Source organism: Podarcis erhardii (genome assembly GCF_964252035.2).
Source record: "Podarcis erhardii genome assembly, chromosome: 13".
NCBI lineage: Eukaryota > Metazoa > Chordata > Lepidosauria > Squamata > Lacertidae > Podarcis > Podarcis erhardii.
The window spans coordinates 55,392,657-55,414,952 of record NC_138502.1 but is presented as its reverse complement, the minus strand read 5'-3'; the positions used below and the strand labels follow the sequence as shown (position 1 = coordinate 55,414,952).

At 45.1% G+C, this 22,296-nt stretch overlaps 2 protein-coding genes across 5 annotated transcripts in view; both read right to left on the bottom strand.

The window, feature by feature from the left end:
• The window catches only part of KIAA1671, a 337,213-nt gene that overhangs the window by 96,855 nt on the left and 218,062 nt on the right, over window positions 1–22,296 (bottom strand). The gene's annotated exons all lie outside the window — the stretch shown is intronic.
• The window catches only part of GRK3 (G protein-coupled receptor kinase 3), a 150,050-nt gene that overhangs the window by 100,912 nt on the left and 26,842 nt on the right, over window positions 1–22,296 (bottom strand). For all 4 annotated transcript variants that reach the window (XM_081836525.1, XM_081836526.1, XM_081836528.1 and 1 more), the window contains exon 3: window positions 5,266–5,339. In XM_081836525.1, the coding sequence (XP_081692651.1) occupies window positions 5,266–5,339 (74 nt within the window). The remainder of the gene's footprint in view (window positions 1–5,265; window positions 5,340–22,296) is intronic.

The window sequence follows — 22,296 nt, the reverse complement described above, 5'->3', positions numbered from 1 at the left end:
CAGGTCTATCAAGTAATTGGCAAGTGATCTTACCACTTTCACTTTAGGGAGCTAGATAGCCATACCCAGCTCCCTACTTGGATTTCTTCCCCAACTCGCCGGTGCCTGTCTGCAGCTCTCTTGTAAGCCTCTTTAGCTTCTTCCAAATCCTCTTTCAGTACCTCATGAAGGCACCTCAACTCCTCTATCATTTGTTCTGCTGCTGGTACTGCTAACTGCCCCTCTTGACCTGGGAATGCCCTTGGGTGCAAGCCATAGTTTGCCACAAAAGGGACTCTGCCCGTAGACACATGCATTGCATTATTATACGCAAACTCTGCTAGACTCAATTTCTCTAACCACCCTCTCTGCTGATAACCAGCATAACACCTCAGATATTGTTGTAGTGTTGCATTCGTTCTTTCAGCTTCCCCATTGGTTTGCGGGTGTCTCGCTGACGTGAAGCTTAGCTCCACATCTAGTAACTGCATTAACCTCCTCCAAAATTGTGATGTAAATTGGGCCCCTCTATCTGAAATGATTTGTGATGGCATACCATGCAACCTAAAAATATTATCTAAAAACATCTTTGCAGTTTCCTGTGCGGTTGGAATTTTGGCACATGGTATGAAACGTGCCATCTTGGTTAGCATGTCAACCACCACAAAGATCACTGTTTGCCTATGCGATGACGGTAGATCCGTTATAAAATCCATAGACACCACATCCCAAGGCCTTCCCGGCGTTGGCATAGGTTGCAACAACCCTGCGGGAGCTGCTCTGGGTGCCTTGGCTCGTTGACATACTTCACAACCTCTTACATATTGCGTTACCTCCTCCCTCAACTTTGGCCACCAGAACTGCTGTGTGATCTGATACAGGGTTTTTTCTCTACCAAAATGTCCTGCAGTCGGGTTATCATGATGTTGCCTCAACACTTTACCTCTTAGTTCACCTGCAGGTACATACAGCACCCCTCTCCTGTACAACAATCCACCTTTTTCCTTGAAACCTTTCTCTTCCCCTCTACCTTTTCTCAGTTCCTCCATTTTCTTTTGTGCAAACTCATCTGTTACTGTCAATCGCTGGAATTCCCTGCCGTCCACTACTACGGCTGCACACCCCCACTGATCCGATCTCAGCATTTCTCGCAACTTGGGAGGTGCTTCCCCTTCCATATACTCAGGTTTGCGCGATAGCGCGTCTGCACGAACATTTTGATGCCCAGGTATGTACTCAATCCTAAAATTAAACCCAGCAAAAAATTCTGCCAACCTAATTTGCCTTTGGTTTAGCTGTCTAGCAGTTCTCCTGACAGTAAGAGCTGTTCGACAGTGGAGCTTGCTGCCAAAGAGTGTGGTGGAGTCTCCTTCTTTGGAGGTCTTTAAGCAGAGGCTTGACAACCATATGTCAGGAGTGCTCTGATGGTGTTTCCTGCTTGGCAGGGGGTTGGACTCGATGGCCCTTGTGGTCTCTTCCAACTCTATGATTCTATGATTCTACGATTCCAATACTCTAAATTCTTATGATCTGTTTGTACCACCACCTGATGTGACGCCCCTTCCAAAAAATGTCTCCACACTTTCAAGGCAGCATGCACAGCTAAAAGTTCCTTATCAAATATGGTGTAGTTTTGTTCTGATTGATTTAATTTTCAAGAGTAGAATGCACAGGGTCTCCAGTCCCCTCCCTTGTCCTGTTGCAGCAGAATGGCCCCAATAGCCCTATCAGAGGCGTCAGTTTCTACCTTTATACGTTTACTGGGATCTAAGTGCATAAGCTGTTTTTCTGAAGCAAACACCACCTTTAATTTATCAAAGGCCTTCTGTGCTTCCTCAGACCATCTGAATGGCCCCTTGCCTCTTAGACAATCATTGTGATTTTGGCATTGTGATTTTGGAGCAATTACCTATGAATTTACGATAGAAATTAGCAAATCCTAAAAACCTCTGTAGATCTTTCTTAGTTTTAGGTGCCTCCCATTCCACCACTGCCTGAACTTTACTGGGGTCCATGTGCACCCCTTCGTGGGAAATGCAATATCCCAGGAACTCCACCTTTTGTGTGTGGAACTTACACTTTTCTAACTTCACATATAACCTGTTGGTCCTCAATCTCTCTAACACCTGCGTGACATGTTTTACATGTTCCTCCATACTTTCACTATATATTAAGAGGTCATCTAAATAGGAGACACAGAACTGATCCAGTATACCTGCTAAGACGTGATTGATGAAGGTTTGAAATACCCCTGAGCCATTTTGCAAGCCAAAAGGCATTACCAAGAATTCAAATGCATCATACTTAGTACAAAAACTGGTTTTCCACTCATCCCCTTCTCTGACCCTTATCAGATTATATGCTCCTTGTAGATCAAGCTTGGTAAAGACTTTGGCTGACCTTACTCTCTCTAAGAGGTCATCTATACGTGGCAGTGGGCACACGCGAGGCTTCATTTGGCTGCTAAGGATTCTGAAGTCACATACTAATCTCGGTGCCCCTTCCTCCCCTTTCTTTTTGACAAAAAAGACGGGAGCACCCCCAGAGGCCGTGGATTCTCTAATAAAACCTCTCTGCAAATTCTTCTGCAGGAACTCCCTCAATGCTGCAGATTCTACTTCTGACATGGCATATATCTTGCTTGGTGGCAACTGTGCCCCAGGGACTACTGTGCCCCACCACAGGGAGTGTGGTGGAGTCTCCTTTGAGTGTGGTGGAGTCTCCTTCTTTGGAGGTCTTTAAGCAGAGGCTTGACAACCATATGTCAGGAGTGCTCTGATGGTGTTTCCTGCTTGGCAGGGGGTTGGACTCGATGGCCCTTGTGGTCTCTTCCAACTCTATGATTCTATGATTCTATGATTCTATGACTAGATCTATCTTGCAATCATAGGGCCTATGTGGTGGAAGTTTATCCGCTTCTTTTTCACAAAAAACACCCCGATAAGCAATATATTGTGATGGAATCTCACTTTCATTCCCCATCAACTTCCCTGCTACCTCTGTTCCCATTACTTCCACCGAGATTTTTCCCTTTTGCTCCAAACAATGTGTCATACAATATATCGAACCAAAAACCAAAGACCTTTGATGCCAGGCAATCACCGGATTATGACAATTGAGCCAACTCATGCCCAGCACCATCGGGTGCCCAGGTAGTTTGGTCACATGAAATGCCCTGGTCTCTGAGTGATTACCCATATCCATTCTCATTGGTGGAGTCTCGTAAGTCACTAATCTCCTGAAAGTAGCGGTCTGCCGTCAATTGTTTTCACTCGCAGTGGGAAATTCAAAGGTAACAAAGTGATTTTGTGTTCCTGTACCAATTTCTGGTCTATGAAATCTGCTGACGCTCCTGAGTCTAACAGCGCCTCTACCTGGACCCTGTGTCCATTGGGTAGTTGTAGTTGCACCTTCACCGTTAGTCCTAGAATAGGTGGTTCCACGTGAGAGCTTTCTATTGCTCCTCCACCCGGCTGCAAGCTCCCATTTCCAGCCGGGGACCTTCGTTTCCCTGATACAGTTCCTTCAGGCAATTGTCTTCTCCCATGTCTGCTCCAGATAGACAATCCTTTACGAATGCAACATTGTCGTGCCAGATGCCCTGGTTTTCCACAGACAAAGCAACGTCTTGTGTCTCTTCCTCTCCCTGCATTTCCTCTTACCATGGAAGAGGTAGTAACTGGGAGGGGTCTGGCTGCTCCTAATTCCATGGGCTCTGGCCGCTCTCGTCTTGGCACGTTGCCCATTCTGCTTTCTGTACTTTCGATAATATTGTTTTTCTGCCACCGTGGTCTCCATTGTTCCTTCTTTTCACTAGCCCTGCGTTCCATGTGTAGGTTCAATTGCAGGCACGTTCGGACCAGAGAGTCCAAGGAACTAGGTTCTGGCATTTGGGCCAATTGGTCTAAAATCTCATTGTTCAGTCCTTCCCTAAAAGGGCTGCAACTGTTGGGGAATTCAGATCCCATTTTAATTTCTGCACCAGCAAACTAAAGTTGGACCAATAAACTCCCACAGTGTCTTTTCCTTGTCTCATTCTCAACAGCTGCCTAGCTGTGGTTATTTCATGCGCAGGGTCTAAGAAAATCGCGTCTAGATACTGCAGAAAAATTTGTAGATTTCCTAGGGCGGCATCCCTTCGAGATATTAGGGGTATAACACAGTCCTTAGCCTTCCCTTCCAAGAAATTAATCACATAAGCAGCCTTCTCTTGCTCAGATTGAAATTCTTTATCCTTTATCTCAATTATGTAAGAAATTTCTGTCTTGAAAGCCATGTATTCAGAGCTTTCTCCCTTGAAGCTACGTGGACGTATAGTAAATGTTTTACTCCCTCTATCTCCACACGTCGCTTGCGGCATGGTTCTATGTTCTCCCAGTGCTGCTGATAGTACGTCGACTTGACTTTTCAACTGTAAGTTCTGTTGCCATAAGTCCTGTAATGTTAGCTGGAGCGCTGGGGTTTCTCCTTGCCCAACTGGCGCCACAGCTCCCTCCATTTTGGCTTCTCCTTCTTACTTATAGTGAAGAGGCGCAGAGCAGAAGGTATTCTGTCAGGCCTGGTCGTTGTCCTCTTCAGATCACCACACAAATGCTTCTTGTTCTTTTATAAAACTTTTTATTGCGTATTAACAAAACAATCTTATAAACGGTTCTTAACTATTATTCCTCCGAGTCACTTCTTTCAGCTACATTCTGAGCTCTGCTTCTCCATGACCAGCCACCCTCAAAATGGCGGAGGCGCCCTTCCCTTCGCTTTCCCCCTCTTTTTCCTTCCCTCCTGGCTAGAGCTGGCCTGTATCTCCCCTCCTCCCAATCTGAGCTAGAACTGAACCCTTGCCTTTCCTGGGAACAGCCGGTCCCTCCCTGTGGTTCCTCTTGCTCCCTTCTATTAGATTCACTGCTCCCCTCCTCCCCTGGGGGAATGCTTTCTCCCTCTGAGAAACTGGAAACTTCTAACTCTTCCCTGACAATTCCTTTGCCTTTTCTTCCTAGAATTTATTGTGGTTGTAGAGAAACACTGAAAAGTCCAAGGGAAAGAGGGAGATCCTTTCTTGGGCATTTAAGAATGGAGAGGGAGGGGCTGAATGGTTCTGAACTCAAAAAGGGAAGTTTGCAAAAGAGCTGGTTTATCACCATCCATGTAGTGTCAAAAATTTCCCCTGAACCTAGCTCTTAAAAAAAAAAAAAGAGGGGTGGGGTGGGGGAAGAGATTCCTTTACCATGTTGAAGAAAGATCCAGACACGATTCACCAGATTTGAATCGCATAGAGGACAGATCTCTTACCTCTTCATAGAACTTCAGCTGAGGAACCCCTTCCTCCATTTTCATTTGGCATAACTCTTTGAAGAGCAGAAACCCTAGTAAAGACAGAAGAGTGTTTTCAATGTAATAGGAATGTAATGTAATAGGAAACGGAATCCCATATAAAGGAATCCCACATGCAAGTCCTTATCTACCTCAGTGCACTGGGATAAACTGAGGTCTGAACAGGAATTTGGAAATGCAGAAAGATATAGGTTTGCATGATATAACACTGTTTTCAGTTGGTGCTAAATGGCTAGAACCATTTACCAAGGAACCTGCTGCTGAACTTTGACCAGACGATCTTTTAAAGGGTCTACACTTAACACCAGCAGAACAATACATTCTCTACCTTCGTAAACATTTTCCTTACCTGCAAAAGTGCATGATATACGGGCTGTCACACATGTCCATCATGCAGAATTTGACTTGATAAAAATAATTTCATGATCAATTAAAACTGGGAGCAAGTAGGAAAGAAGGAGCACTCAATATTAGCCTTGGGATCACTGGTGGAGGAAGAGGAGTGCGGGGGGAGTGCACGGCCCCCAGCAGCGTGATCCCGGTGGGGTGCCATCGCTGCTGCCCCCCCGCCCGTGCTGGGCGCCATGCCCCCGGAGGAGGCGTGCCAGCCCTGCCCCCGCCAGGCTCTCCGCCCCCTGGTGCCGGAGCATGAAGCTCCGCCACTGCTTGGGATGAGAAGCCCACTTTACTCAGGCACAATCAAGTTCCACTCAAACCACACGCACTCAAACCAGATAACGTTGTTGTTGTTGTTGTTATATATTTATTTGTGCCCACCTTTCTTCCTGACAGGAACTCAAGGCAGATTACAGACAGAATTAGAACCGCTAAAAACATGGGGAAAGAACAATCCTTAGCAATTAGACATTAATAGGATTAAAACACACACACTCTCCCAGATCTATTAAAAACATACAGACAATTACACCAAAACCAAAAACCAAAAACAGAATGGCACCAACCCTTTCCTTAAAAGCAGTCAATTCCCAAAACCATGTTGGAACGCGAAGGTCTTCATTTGCCAGCAGGACAGCAAGGAAGGAGCCAGTCTAATTTCTCTAGTTAGGGAGTTCCAAAATTGTATGGGAGCAGCCACCACCAAGAAGGCCCTCTCCCAAAGATCTCAGAGCCCAGGCAGGTTCATACGGAGGAATATGGTATTTCAGATGGACTAGGCCTAAGCCATATAGGGATCTACAGGTCATAACCAGGACTTGGAACTGTGCCAGGAAACAGACCAGTAGCCAGTGGAGCTGTTCTAGCAAGGGAGTCGTCTGCTCCCTATAACCAGCCCCAGTCCACAATCTGGCTGCAGGTCTTTGAACCAGCTGACGTTTCTGAGCACTTTCCAAAGGCAGCCCCACATGGATAGTACAGCCATATGATGCTGGAGCTGAAGGAAGAAATGCTACATTTTAGTCCAAAAGATATGGAGGGCACCAGGTTGGCAAAGACTGCTCTGTGCAATGCAAGGTAGAAAAATCTTATGTCTAACACAGAGGTGGGGAACAGCCAGCCTGCCAGCCCTATCAGGTCCTGATTTGAGCCACACCACCCACAGCTGCCCAACAGCTGGCCAAAATACATGTCAACAGGTGTGAGGCAGTTAAGGGCACAGCTACTAAAGAACCATCAGGAGCTTAAAGGCCCCTCCCAGAGTTCCTCCCTGGGAATTCCCGGGTGCAGCCAGAGCACTGACCTGAGCACTTAAAGCACTTAAACCTAAGGCCTGGGGGCCGGATGCAGCCCAATCACCTTCTCAATCCAGCCCGCGGACGGTCTGGGAATCAGTGTGATTTTACATGAGTAGAATGTGTTCTTTTATTTAAAATGCATCTCTGGGTTATTTGTGGGGCATAGGAATTCATTCATTCCCCCTCAAATATATAGTTCGGCCCACCACATGGTCTGAGGGACGGTGGATTGGCCTGCAGCTGAAAAAGGTTGCTGACCCTTGACTTAAAGCGTGTAAGAAGCCCTCCTTGTAAGTGTAGGGAAGAAAAGCTTGTTCATTATAAGACACAGGAAAGAGGCCCTAATCCTATTTAACTAAGATGGACATGCAAAGGAGATGTGCCTGCTATTTCAGTCTCTGCAGAAGAGGTAAGGAAGTTAGAAGAAAGTTGTTCTGCCTCATGATTAAACCAGCATAAGCTTGTAGAAGGAAGTATTGCCAAAGATGGACATAACTGCCCCTTTGCTTGGAAGTGTATGGATGATGCGCAGTTTTCATATTTGGTGTGCCACCCCAAACTCCCTGCTGGTTGAGGTGTTGCACCAGTCTTGCAATGTCCTTGTCAGGATTTTATTGGCTGTCCAGACTAAACCCTCAGGGTATTGGATACAGAACCCTAATATTTTGCCCACCCTGCCATGGGGCGGGGGGGGGGGACAGGAAGCTAGATAGGGGTCCTAAGAACAGCAGCCTAGCAATTCAGGAGAGATCAGCACAGGTTAGGTTAGAAAGACTGTCTAGGAAGTCTGGCAATTCCTCTACTTTATCCCCATGCAAACCTCCTCAGTATGCCAGTGACGCTCAGCTCTATTTCTCCATGACATCTGAATCGGGAGAGGATGCAATGCCCCTGCGCCACTGCTTGGATGCAACGCTGAGAAGGATGATGTTGGATCCTGAGGTTGGACTGAGCTTGGATCCTGGCAAGACAGAGGTTGCAGGGCAGCAGCTGAAGAAGGAGCAAAAAGGGTTTTCTCCTGTGTGTGTTTCTTGTGGCTGATTAGCTGCTCTCCCTGTGCAAAGGTCAGAGGGGGCAGAGTTTCTGTTGAGGTAGGTGATTAGCTGTGGGAGGAGCTTATCAGAGCTTGCAGGGCAGCGGCGTGCGCCTAGCAGCGTGCGCAGTTTGATCCATCTTTTAGATTTAGGGGAGCTAGTCTCAAACGTTTGTTGGGGGAGACCTAGGTTTTTTTTGGGGGGGGAGTTATTTGTCCTGTCTGCACGCTTCTTATGATGGAGGACCGCTGTAGCCACCCCCAACGACACGTTCTCAAGATGGAGAGTGAGGGAACAGCTGCAGTCGCCTGCGGTTACTGCGCAATGTTTGCCATCTTGCCAAAGGTTGCAGGCAGCTTTACCTGCAGCAATTGCATGTTGATTGCCCTCTTAAAAGACAAAGTCCAGCAACTGGAGGAACGTGTAGCTACGCTCCAAAGAATTAGAGAGCTGGAGCTCTTCTTGGAAGCAACAGAGCACACCGTCTCCACCAAGGAGGAGACAGGGGACTCCCCTGAGAAGGAGGCTAGTTCACCAACACAGGAGCCAGATATATGGAGAAACGTGACTCAAAGAAGTAGGAGGCCCAGGGTTTGCTCTGATTGTTTAGAAATACACAATCGCTTTGAGGTCCTCTCCCCTAGCATGGAAGATGAAGAGCAGACTCCATTTGAGGATCTCTCCCTCGTTACAGTCGATCAGGTATATGAAGACGAGCAGCAAAGTCAGTCCTCAGGGAATGTGCAGGCGACCTTGGAACGGACAGCTCACGGAAGAACCCTGACCAAACCTAAGAGGAGGCGTGTAGTGGTGATAGGGGATTCCCTACTGAGGGGAACAGAAGCAGTGATCTGTGGGCCTGACAAGATGTCTCGGGAAGTGTGCTGTCTCCCCGGGGCTAAGATCCAAGATGTAACTGAACAACTGCAAAGAATCATAAAACCCACTGACAAATACCCCTTCCTCTTGGTTCATGTGGGAAACAATGACACTGCAAGCAATAGCCTCCAGAAGATCAAAAGAGACTATGAGGCTCTGGGCAGGAAACAGAAGCAATTAAATGCACAAATTGTCATCTCATCTGTCCTCCCAGTTCAACGACGTGGCCCAGGGAGAGAGGGAAAAATAGTGGAAGTGAACAGCTGGCTTTGCAAATGGTGTAAACAGGAACGGTTTGGATTCTTAGATCACGGACTGCAGTTTCTTGAAGATGGACTTCTGGCAAGCGATGGGCTGCACCTCACAACGGTTGGGAGGAATGTTTTTGCCAAAAATCTCAGAAACCTCATCAGGAGGGCTTTAAACTGACTAATGTGGGGGAGGGAGACAGTGCTCCTGAAGGTAGGAGTCTATCAATTGATGAAGATGATCATCCAAATGTCATAGACCAAATGGAGCAAACAGCACGCAGACCTAGTGGTGGGAGGAAAAAATCCTTAAATAAGAGACACGGGGGAATGATTAATGGACTTCAATGTCTGTATACTAATGCGCAAAGCATGGGAAATAAACAAGATGAGCTTGAGCTCTTGGTACAGCAAACTAAATATGACATAATAGGCATCACTGAAACCTGGTGGGATAAATCCCACGACTGGAATGTAATAATGGAGGGATACAATCTATTTCAGAGAAAGAGACCAAGAAAGGAGGAGGAGTGGCGTTATATGTCAGGGATGTGTATACCTGTGAAGAGATCCAAGATTTAGAACCTCAAAGCCAAAGTGAGAGCATTTGGGTCAAAATTAAGGGAGAGAAGAATAACAGTGACCTCATTGTGGGAGTTTACTATAGATCCCCAAGCCAAACGGAGGACATAGATGATGCCTTCCTGGAACAGATGGCCAAGCATGCAAAAGGAAGGGAGATAGTAGTAATGGGGGACTTCAATTACCCGGATATTTGCTGGATGTCAAACTCAGCCAAGAGCATAAGGTCAAACAGATTCCTCACTGGCCTTGCAGACAACTTTGTTGTCCAGAAAGTGGGAGAAGCAACAAGAGGAACAGCCATTTTATATCTGGTCCTAACCAATGTTGATGACCTGGTTAGTGGGGTAGAAGTGGAAGGATCATTAGGCGCAAGTGATCATGCTCTTCTGAAGTTTACTATACAGCGGAAAGGAGCAGCCAAGCATACTAGGACTCAATTTCTTGACTTTAGGAAAGCCGACTTCATAAAACTTAGGGAAGTGCTGGGTGAGATCCCATGGACAGTAATACTAAAAGGAAAGGGAGTTCATGATGGCTGGGAGTTTGTTAAGAGGGAGATAGTAAAAGCACAACTTCAGGCAATACCAATGAGACGGAAACATGGAAGGTGCCTAAAGAAGCCAGGGTGGCTATCTAAAGAACTTTTAACTGAGTTAAGATTAAAAAAGTATGTGTACAAAAAATGGAAAAGGGGGGAAACCACCAAAGAGGAATTCAAACAAATAGCCAGCACGTGTAGACACAAAGTCAGAAAAGCTAAAGCACAGAATGAACTCAGGCTTGCTAGAGAGGTTAAAAGCAACAAAAAAGGCTTTTATGGGTATGTTCGTAGCAAAAGGAAGAACAAAGAAACAGTGGGGTCACTCAGAGGAGAAGATGGTGAAATGCAAACAGGGGACACAGAAAGGGCTGAACTTCTTAATGCCTTCTTTGCCTCAGTTTTCTCCGATAAAGAAAACAATGCCCAACCTGAAGAATTTGGAGCAAATGATTCAGCAGAGGAAACACAGCCCAGAATAACTAAGGAGATAGTACAAGAATACTTGGCTAGTTTAGATGTATTCATGTCTCCAGGGCCAGATGAACTGCATCCAAGAGTATTAAAAGAACTGGCAGATGTGATCTCAGAGCCACTGGCAGTCATCTTTGAGAATTCCTGGAGAACAGGCGAAGTCCCGGCAGACTGGAGGAGGGCAAATGTTGTCCCTATTTTCAAAAAGGGGAAAAGAGAGGACCCAAGTAATTACCGCCCAGTCAGTCTGACATCAATACCAGGGAAGATTCTGGAGCAGATCATTAAGCAAACAGTCTGTGAGCACCTAGAAAGGAATACTGTGATCACCAATAGTCAGCATGGATTTCTGAAAAATAAGTCATGTCAGACTAACCTGATCTCGCTTTTTGACAGAATTACAAGCCTGGTAGATGAAGGGAACACAGTGGATGTTGCCTACCTTGATTTCAGCAAGGCATTTGACAAGGTGCCCCATGATATTCTTGTAAAGAAGCTGGTAAAATGCGGACTTGACTATGCTACCACTCAGTGGATTTGTAACTGGCTGACTGACCGAACCCAAAGGGTGCTCATCAATGGTTCCTCTTCATCCTGGAGAAGAGTGACTAGTGGGGTGCCATAGGGTTCTGTCTTGGGCCCGGTCTTATTCAACATCTTTATCAACAACTTGGATGATGGACTCAAGGGCATCCTGATCAAATTTGCAGATGACACCAAACTGGGAGGGGGGGCTAACACCCCAGAGGACAGGATCACACTTCAAAACGACCTTGACAGATTAGAGAACTGGGCCAAAACAAACAAGATGAATTTTAACAGGGAGAAATGTAAAGTATTGCACTTGGGCAAAAAAAATGAGAGGCACAAATACAAGATGGGTGACACCTGGCTTGAGAGCAGTACATGTGAAAAGGATCTAGGAGTCTTGGTTGACCACAAACTTGACATGAGCCAACAGTGTGATGCGGCAGCTAAAAAAGCCAATGCAATTCTGGGCTGCATCAATAGGAGTATAGCATCTAGATCAAGGGAAGTAATAGTGCCACTGTATTCTGCTCTGGTCAGACCTCACCTGGAGTACTGTGTCCAGTTCTGGGCACCACAGTTCAAGAAGGACACTGACAAACTGGAACGTGTCCAGAGGAGGGCAACCAAAATGGTCAAAGGCCTGGAAACGATGCCTTATGAGGAACGCCTAAGGGAGCTGGGCATGTTTAGCCTGGAGAAGAGGAGGTTAAGGGGTGATATGATAGCCATGTTCAAATATATAAAAGGATGTCACATAGAGGAGGGAGAAAGGTTGTTTTCTGCTGCTCCAGAGAAGCGGACACGGAGCAATGGTTCCAAACTACAAGAAAGAAGATTCCACCTAAACATTAGGAAGAACTTCCTGACAGTAAGAGCTGTTTGACAGTGGAATTTGCTGCCAAGGAGTGTGGTGGAGTCTCCTTCTTTGGAGGTCTTTAAGCAGAGGCTTGACAACCATATGTCAGGAGTGCTCTGATGGTGTTTCCTGCTTGGCAGGGGGTTGGACTCGATGGCCCTTGTGGTCTCTTCCAACTCTAGGATTCTAGGATTCTATGAGGGACTGTGGGTCAGTAGCTCCCATGTCCAGGAAATTGGCCAGGTGCCTCCCTGGGATGGGGTTGCCCTTCCCTTGAAGAAGCAGGTTTGCAGCTTGGAGGTGCTCTGTCCCTGGAGGCTCATGCAGCCACAGTGACTCTAAGTGCCTTTGACCAACTGCAGCTGCTTTGGCAGCTATGGCCATTCCTGGAAGCGGAAAGCCTTGTTGCAGTAGTTAATGTGTTGGTTACTTCAAGGCTGGATTACTGCAATGAGCTCTTGATCTAGAAGCTTGCACTTGATGCAGAACTGTACTCTTTTCAGCACCTGTTAAAAATATTTTTGTTTAAACAAGTCTACCCAGTTATGTGGAATGTGATGTGTGGTTTAATCTGTCTTTAGTATAAAGTAAAGGGACCCCTGACCATTAGGTCCAGTCATGACCGACTCTGGGGTTGCGGCGCTCTTCTCGCTTTATTGGCCGAGGGAGCCGGCGTACAGCTTCCGGGTCATGTGGCCAGCAGGACTAAGCTGCTTCTGGCGAACCAGAGCAGCACACGGAAACGCCGTTTACCTTCCCGCTGGAAAGTGATTTATCTACCTTCAGATCGGCAAGTCCTAGGCTCTGTGGTTTAACCCACAGTGCCACCCGCATCCCTGTCTTTAGTATACTGCCAATTGAATAGTTTAAATAGTTGTTTTTACTAATACTTTTATTGATTTTCTTCATTTTGTGAAATGCTTTAAGGTTTTTTTTACAATCAAGCTGTGCATAAATTTAACAAAATAAATAAATAAAATTTCATCTGCACTGTTTTCCCCCTGCAGATGCCAGTGCTGGCCCACCAATCATTGTTGGCCCGGTATTGGGCACAGAAAACTTATTTTGGGTGGATACGTACTTAGGCAAGGAAGCTGCCAAACCTGAAGCACAAAACATTCCCACACAAGACCATGTGCACAAGGAAATTTTTGCATAGAGTGATGTTTGGATACTCTACAATAAAGGCAGCAATGCGGTAAATTTATTTCTACGGAAGAAAATTCCCAACAGGCCCAGATAAAGCCCAGTGGCAAGGAATGTAGATCTAAAGCAAACATATGTGCATCTGAGAGAATTAGAAAGCCACTGGCTTAATCCCCTTGGGAAACACTGCAAAAGGGTTTACCCAAGAACTTTTGCCTTTTGTCAAACTGTTTGGCTAACCAGTTACCCAAAAGCATACTGGTAGAACAGGTCTCCATCATATAGATGAAAAATAACACATACCTTAAAATTAGCTTTTAAAATCAGTTCCATTTTAAACTCTCACACACAGGAGAGGAGGGACTTCTCAATATATTCTTTACCACCACATTTTTGTAAGGAAAGCCTCTGTGGCCAGACCCTGAGCCTGATGAGGCCTGTTCTAAGTGGAATTTCTACCACTGGGAAAATATATTTTACCAGTACTGTAAGCCCAGTGACAACACCTTGATGGAGATCCTGCTCATGGAAAGTCCCCAGTACTCTGCTTTTATGTAGCAGCAAAGAGACCCCACCTGCACACAAACACACTTTTGCTCCACAGCCTGCCCAACTGCCTCAGGCTCACATCCCAGAGACCTAAGTATCCCATTTCTCATCCTTCCCAAGGCCCAGCATCCTACTAAATGAATAAACTGCGTTATGCTAAATGTGGCAAGGTGGACTATGGGGTGTGCACCTGTGTCTTACTGTGACTTACAAAACCCCTCACAAAACTCCAACAAGGAGCTACACTGACTCCATTTATTGTAGGAATACATTTACTCCCCCTGCAACAATTGTTTCTGGAGGCAACCCTGTTTCAACTCCAGTCACATAATTTTCCCCAGAGTTCTTGTCCTTAGGAGACATTGAACAGCCTCAGAAAGAGTTCCTTTTCTAAGTCCGCAAATACGGTTAGCGTTCTCCAGCCGGCTGACTCACACATTCAATGGGTGGAGGTGGATCTCCCTTGTAAGTCACAAAAGCAGGACAACCTAATCCATAAGACACCATCAGTATGCAACCACTTTTTAAAAAATAACCACAGCCTGAAAACACAAAGCACATACTATTAGTTTTGTGAAGTGTCAAAGAAGAAATAAGCCTGTAGGAATATTGTACATACTAGGAGAGGATATATTGATTAAATTTACAGACTATTGAAAAGTATTTGTGATGATAAGACTACGTTTGTAGGTTTGCAAGAAGTTTTGTGAGGAGAATTATTGGAACTATTACAAAAATGGATAAAGGGGAGGATGGTTAGTTAAGATAATTAAAGGCAATATGAATTTAAGAAATGCATAAGAAGTGGTTAAAACGGTGGATCATCAGAGGTGCTGATGGAAGTCCAAAAAAGATTGTATAAGTGGTGAAGTTTTGTGGTATGTATTATAATTTATATGTTAAAATTAATTAAAAAATTTTTTTAAAAAAAAATTAAATACAGTGGTACCTCAGTTTACATACGCTTCAGGTTACATACGCTTCAGGTTACAGGCTCCGGTAACGCAGAAATATTACCTCGGGTTAAGAACTTTGCTTCAGGATGAGAACAGAAATTGTGCTCCAGTGGCACGGCGGCAGTGGGAGGCCCCATTTGCTAAAGTGGTGCTTCAGGTTAAGAACAGTTTCAGGTTAAGAACGGACCTCCAGAACAAAATAAATACTTAACCCAAGGTACCACTGCAGTTCAGCTGGAATACCATCACTTCCACTGGCCTTGTTATTAGCAGTGCTTTCTAAGGCCCATTTGACTTCACTCTCCAGGATGTCTGGCTCAAGGTCAGCAACCCCACTACCTGGGGTGTACGAGACATCCATTTCTTTCTGGTATAATTCCTCTGTGTATTCTTGCCACCTCTTCTTGATGTCTTCTGCTTCTGTTAGGTCCTTGCCACTTTTGTCCTTTATTATGGTAATCTTTGTACAAAATGTCCCTATCTCCAATTTTCTTGAACAGATCTCTGGTTCTTCCCATTCTGTTGTTTTCCTCTATTTCTTTGCATTGCTCGTTTAAGAAGGCCTTCTTGTCTCTCCTTGCTTATTCTTTGGAAATCTGCATTCAATTTCCTGTATCTTTCACTATCTCCCTCGCATTTTGCTTGCCTTCTCTCCCTCGCTATTTGTAAGGCCTCGTGGACAGCCACTTTGCTTTCTTGCATTTCTTTTTCATTGGGATGGTTTTCGTTGCTGCCTCCTGTATAATGTTGCGAGCCTCCATCCATAGTTCTTCAGGCACTCTGCCCACCATATCTAAATCTAAATCCTTAAACCTGTTCCTCACTTCCACTGGGATTTGATTTAGATTGTATCTTACCAGCCCAGTGGTTTTTCCTACTTTCTTCAGTTTAAGCTTGAATTTTGCTATAAGAAGCTGATGCTCTGAGCCACAGTCAGCTCCAGGTCTTGTTTTTGCTGACTGTATAGAGCTTCTCCATTTTTGGCTGCAGAGAATATAATCAATCTGATTTCGATGCTGCCCATCTGGTGATGTCCATGTGTAGAGTCGTCTCTGTGGATAGATTCAGAACTTACAGGGTTAAGAAGTTCTGAGTGACGTCTCACATTCCTGAGGCGTGGCCAAGTTTCACAGAGGGGAGTGGTTTTGCTCTGTGTCTGTTCTGTTCCGGCTTCTGACGGAGAAGGAGCACAAGATAAGCGCTCTATCTCCGGGTGTTCTCTAACGATGCTTATCTGCATGATTAAAGACTGAGATATATACACACTGACGTCTGAGTGTGTTTGATTCTGTACACACACGCACTCCAACAGTTTCTACGCTGCCAGAGCTCTGCTACGTAGCTGCCAGAGGACGGAGAGAGAGCACAGAAGGAAGTGTGCTGGACCCGATCCAATAAGCTACGCTAAATTCCCAAGAGTCTTTTGTGTTGTTGGAAAAGAGTGTTTGTGATGACCAGCTTGTTCTCTTGGAAGAACTCTATTAGCCTTTGCCCTGCTTCGTTTTGAACTCCAAGGCCAAACTTGCCAGTTGTTCCTTTTATCTCTTTTTTTTAAAAAAAAGATTTTTATTAAAATTTTAAAGGTTACAGAAGTAATAATAATAATAATAACAGAAAAACACCCAATTAAACCAAAAAAGAAAGCAAAACATAAAAACAAGTCACATCAAAGAAAAAAGATAAAAAATGGAAAACGGATAAGAAACAAAAAAAAAAAAGATGCATAGAATCAAGAAAAAAAAGAACAAATCAAACCTTTACATGACTTTCTTTCTTTAACTTATTTCCTTGACCTCCTCACACCTCCCCTCTTTGTATTCTGGTTCAGTTAGATATTTCAGCAAATCCTTCATCTTTGTTTTTATCCTAATAATTTATCTTAATATACTGTAATTTAACATTCTCTTCTTTCACCAATTAATCATCCATTTTTACTTTATTTAATCTTATTTCTCATTGAAACTAATATGTTGAACTTAATCTCTTAAGACATTTCCCCTAGGGTCATAAAAATTTCATTCCACGATTTTTCCATTTCTCATTAGGTTTTTTTTTAAAAAAAATCTCCATATATACACTTTAAATTCCCAATTTCTTTCCACCATCTCCCCTCCCCAGTCCCGGCCCCTGCCGTCAGTTCCATCAACCTCCCAGCGTCCATCAACCTGGAGATCTGATATCCGAGGCTCTTAACTCTTCTTCATTTCCCTTCTGCCGATCTTCTTGATACTCCTTGGTGCTAAAAAGCAGATCTCGGGGGAGCTCCAACCCAACGATGCTTATATTCCTTCTTGACAAGTCTGCCAGGTTTCCATAATTAAAGCTAGGGCCCATAAAGTATTCCAAACCTTGTTTCACAATTCTTCCAAGTCCAAAGGCCCCCGAAGCTCCAATCTCCTCCTGGCTCAAATTCATATTCCAAAAGTCATTTGATCCCTGCATAAAGGGATCTCTCCACTTTTCCTTTCCCAGATCAGGCCAGGCACCCATCTGCAAAAACTGGCTTCTCCTAATTACAGTCATATAAGGCCTCAAGTTGTAATCCTCCATTTGCCTCTTTAGGGTTAAGGCTCCCCCATGTTTTGCTTTATATTCAACAACAGCAACTTTCTCCTTCTCTAATTCATCAATTTGTTCAGTTAAGAAAGATTCTTGTGCCGGATTCTTGTCGACTTCTATGCTGATGCCCACTTTTATTCCCAATATATCAATATTAGTAGCCATGACATCTATCTGTTTATGCAGCTCTCCCAGCAGATAGATTGTCCTATTCAAAACAGACGCTACTTCTTCCTTTGCCGACATTCTTAAGATGTTCAAGGGCAAAGCTAGTTTCTCACAGTCTTTATCTTAAGACCAATTTCCCAGCTGCACTCTTGTAACAATGTCCCAAAACTCCCTCTAGAGGAAAACAGTCTCCATTTGTATCAATCCTTTCCAGCACAATTCCAAAAGTGAATTAGTAACAATTTCCAGTTACTTTTTCTTCTTTTTAAGTGCAGAAGCAGACACTAGAAACAATGTCTTTCTTTTAAAGCTAGCTGTCAAATTAAAACCAGCTGTCAAATTAAAGCTAGCTGTCAAGTTAAAGCTAGCTGTCAAGTTAAAGCTAGCTGTCAAATTTGTCCTGTTTACCGTCGATGGACTTTTTGCAAACCGTTCCCAGGTTCAGAGACGTGATGCTTCAATTTTTAATTTTCCACCTTCTCCTGCGAGTTCACTTAGTCAAAATTAATGGTTTCAATCAGTGGAGTTTTAATCCTTTACATAAGACTTTCCAAAAACCTTAGTTAATAACTACTTTGCTTCAGTCTATTTACAGAAAGGGAAGGTGGACTTCCTGTTTAAACCTTCCCCATTTGGTGCCAAATTAAATTATTTAGAAGCTCAATTTCCCGTTCTACTCACGGGTTGTTGTTTAAAATCCAATTGTCCACAGGAAAAAAGTCAGCGCTCTCCGACAGCAGCAATGCGGCTTCGCTCCGTGAAATAAGCGGTCGATTCAAAGCACCGCGCCTCTCACCCCACGTCGCTCCGGATTCCCGATACCGGGTCTCCCTGCGAGTAGGGGGGCGCTGAAGGTGCCAGCCGAATCCCAGGTTCACAGACTTCTTCCGTCTGTGATTTCTAGGGGTCTCTGCCGTCGCCATGGCGGTCAGACCCTGTTTTTCACGGAGCCGGTTCCTCCCGATCGGAGGAGCTCCGCCATTGCCGGAGGCGCTAACCCGGAAGTGTTCCTTTTATCTCTTGACTCCCTACTTTAGCATTCCAAACCCCTATAATGAGAATAACATCCTTCTTTGGTGTCATTTCTATAAGGTCTTGTAAGTCTTCATAGAAGTGGTCAATTTCAGTTTCTTCAGCACCAGTAGTTGGTGCATAAACTTGGATTACTGTGATGTTAAAAGGTCTGCCTTGGATTCGTATTGAGATAATTCTATCATTTTTGAGATTGCATCCCAGTACAGCTTTTGCCACTCTTTTGTTGACTATGAGGGCCACTCCATTTCTTTTACGGGTTTCTTGCCCACAGTAGCAGATATGATAGTCATCCGAACTGAATTTGCCCATTCCCGTCCATTTTAGTTCACTGATGCCCAGGATGTCAATATTTATTCTTGCCATCTCATTTTTGGCCTACCATCCTGTAAAGCCAGCCAGCATTTTGTCATCACTGCTCCTTGCAACTAGAGCTAATTTGGACGGAGCAACTCAATTAACTGCCAACTATGACACCCTAAGCTTTCCTCCTCCTGGCTCTTCCCTTGAAGCCCCACAGAGAATTCCCACAGCACACGGCAACCTGTAAACCCCAAAGTCCTTGAGTGGCCTTGTCTGGACATAATGCTTAAAAAACCACTGCTTACCACCACTGGAATGAATCTGAGCAATTCCCGCAACACAGTCCAGTGCAGCCAAAAAGAGAAGAGCAGAAAGATTCATTTCCTGTTTTAGAGTAACCATGGTTTGTCATTATGTCCAAGGCAGGATAAACTGCAGGATAAACTATGGTTTGTTCAAACAAGCCAGCTTCAAATTGTGAGTTACGATACACATGGCTTCAGTGGAGAGGGGAACACACAAGCCTGAGGCTTATTTCCTTAATGTTAAACCAGCATTCACCCACCTAGTGCCCTTAATGGTAAAGCAACATTCACAAGTAGTGCTGGCTGGAGCTGTGGTCCAAAACACCTGGAAGGCAGCAGGTTGTTGAAGCCTGTGCTAACCATAGTTCAGCATTGTCATCCAAATGAGGTCAGTGTGTGAGGAAGCAGGAAGAGGACAACTGTCTCCATGCATCTTGTTGGTGGCTGTGGAAAGCAGGATGCTGACCTAGAAAGTCCACCATGGTCTGCCCAGCGTGACTCTCTTGGTATATGTCTATTAGCAGTGATAGGACCAGAAACTCCACATTAAATGTAAACTGCCTGCAAGTGCCTGGTGGGTTGTCCCTTCTAGGCTTCCTAAGGCCACCTGGTTGGCCACTGTGGCAAGCAGGAGGCTGGACTACGTAGATCCACATTAGGGATCTCAAGCAGAGCTCTTAAGATGTTTTCAAGCTACAAAAGTCAATTGAAGTCTGTAGTATCCACTCCTCCAAGCTGTTAGAATCATAGAATCATAGAATCCTAGAGTTGGAAGAGACCACAAGGACCATCGAGTCCAACCCCCTGCCAAGCAGGAAACACCATCAGAGCACTCCTGACATATGGTTGTCAAGCCTCTGCTTAAAGACCTCCAAAGAAGGAGACTCCACCACACTCCTTGGCAGCAAATTCCACTGTCAAACAGCTCTTACTGTCAGGAAGTTCTTCCTAATGTTTAGGTGGAATCTTTTTTCTTGTAGTTTAGAACCATTGCTCCGTGTCCGCTTCTCTGGAGCAGCAGAAAACAACCTTTCTCCCTCCTCTATGTGACATCCTTTTATATATTTGAACATGGCTATGCCGAAAACTTGGTTGAGAAAGGCACAAGGCACTGTTCCTCCACAAATGGCCACGGTCAGCCAACCTCCAGGTGTCACGGGACTCCATCTCTCACCATTGGGCTCATTTAATGCCTTTCACTGCAGTGCTGGCTGGGACTGTTGTCAGGGCACCATGTTAGCTGCCCTTGGCACCTGACATGAACTGTGCCAGGTCCACAAAGCCTCTGTTTTTCCCCTTCATGTATCTGTTCCAAATAGCTTCCATATATTTCTCTACTGCTCACAGGCACTTGCAGGAGCCCAGATATTTTATTATTTCAACAATGGGTACTTCAAGACTGGATTACAGTGGTACCTCGGGTTACAGACGCTTCAGGTTACAGACTCCACTAATCCAGAAATAGTATCTTGGGTTAAGAACTTTGCTTCAGGATGAGAACAGAAATCGCGCACCAGCAGCACGGCAGCAGTGGTAGGCCCCATTAGCTAAAGTGGTACCTCAGGTTAAGAACAGTTTCAGGTTAGGAACGGACTTCCAGCACGAATTAAGTTCTTAACCCGAGGTACCACTGTACTGCAATGCAACAAAATGTGGGACTTTACAGATGCTGGATCCAGAAGCTGCCATTAGTGCAGAATGTTGCAGCACGGTTGCTGACAGGCGTAAGCCCCTCAGACCAGAGATTTTCACTGGTTACCAATTTGCCATCAGGCCATGTTCAAGGTGTTACTATTAGTATATAAAGCCCTTAACAGGTGCAACTGGACTTCTCCGCGACCCTTCCCCTCTGAGGGAGGTGGGATCAATTTGGATAATCCGCCCCCACCACTTGGACCATTGGATCCAAATGGTTTCCAGAGAGTGGTAGGGGATGTTTTATCCCAAGTTGATGGCCTTTCAGCTGATTCCCTGGTGGCCCACTGGAATGCGGAGTTAACCAGGGCTATCAACTGTCTGGCTCCGAAGCACCTTCTCCAGTTGCATAGAGCCCAGCCAGTCCCATAGTTTTCCCCAAAGCTGAGAACGATGAAAGAATCACTGAGACGGCTAGAGCGCCGGTGGAGGAAAACTCATTCTGAATCAGACCGGACATGAGTTAGAGCTCAATGTTGAGCCTACCAAGTGGTGACAGTGATGGCGAAGAGGACTTTCTTCACTGTCCCTACTGCATTTGCAGAAAACAGCGGCAGGAGACTCTTTCAGGTGGTTCACAATGTAATGGAATCTCCTTTGCCATCAGGGCCTGGAAAGGACCCCAAAATCTCCTGCAATGATTTTGCAAAGTTTTTTGCAGATAAAGTCGCTCAGATTCGGAAAGAGGTAGACTTTACCATGGGAACAGGGCTGGGGCAGGAGAGTGCTAGAGTCCTTGTGTAGTCAAGTTGCATGGGATCAATTCCGAGCACAATTCAAAGTGCTGGTGCTGACCTTTAAAGCCTTAAATGGCCTTGACCCAGTATACCTGAAGGAACGTCTCCACCCCCATCGTTCTGCCTGGACACTGAGGTCCAGCTCCGAGGGTCTTCTGGTGGTTCCTTCACTGCGAGAAGTGAGGCTACAGGGAAACAGGCAAAGGGCCTTTTCGGTAGTGGCACCCGCCCTGTGGAACATCCTCCCATCAGATGTCAAGGAAATAAACAACTATCTGGCTTTTAGAAGATATTTGAAGGCAGACCTGTTTTGAGAAGTTTTTAATGTTTGATGTTTTATCATATTTTTAACATTCTATTGTAAGCCACCCAGAGTGGCTGGGGAAACCCAGCCATTTTACTATTAAACACAGTTTTATTTTCACATATGCTTCCTTTATTTAACAGCAGAGTTTCATCTGTAATTCTTGCGAACTTGCACATTGTCTTGGGCCCGTTTGCTTTAATGATAAAAAATCCTGCTGGAAGATCAGGCAGGGAGGGAAGGGAGAAAAGTAAAGCAGGCTCTACTTGGGGATGCAGAAGATCCTGCTGGAGCAGCACGCAGCAGCTCAAGGCAAACAATGCTGAACTAATTGGGTATTTATTTGGCCAGTGAACTGGGGCAGCCCCTGATTACCACAATTACTGACCTACTGCA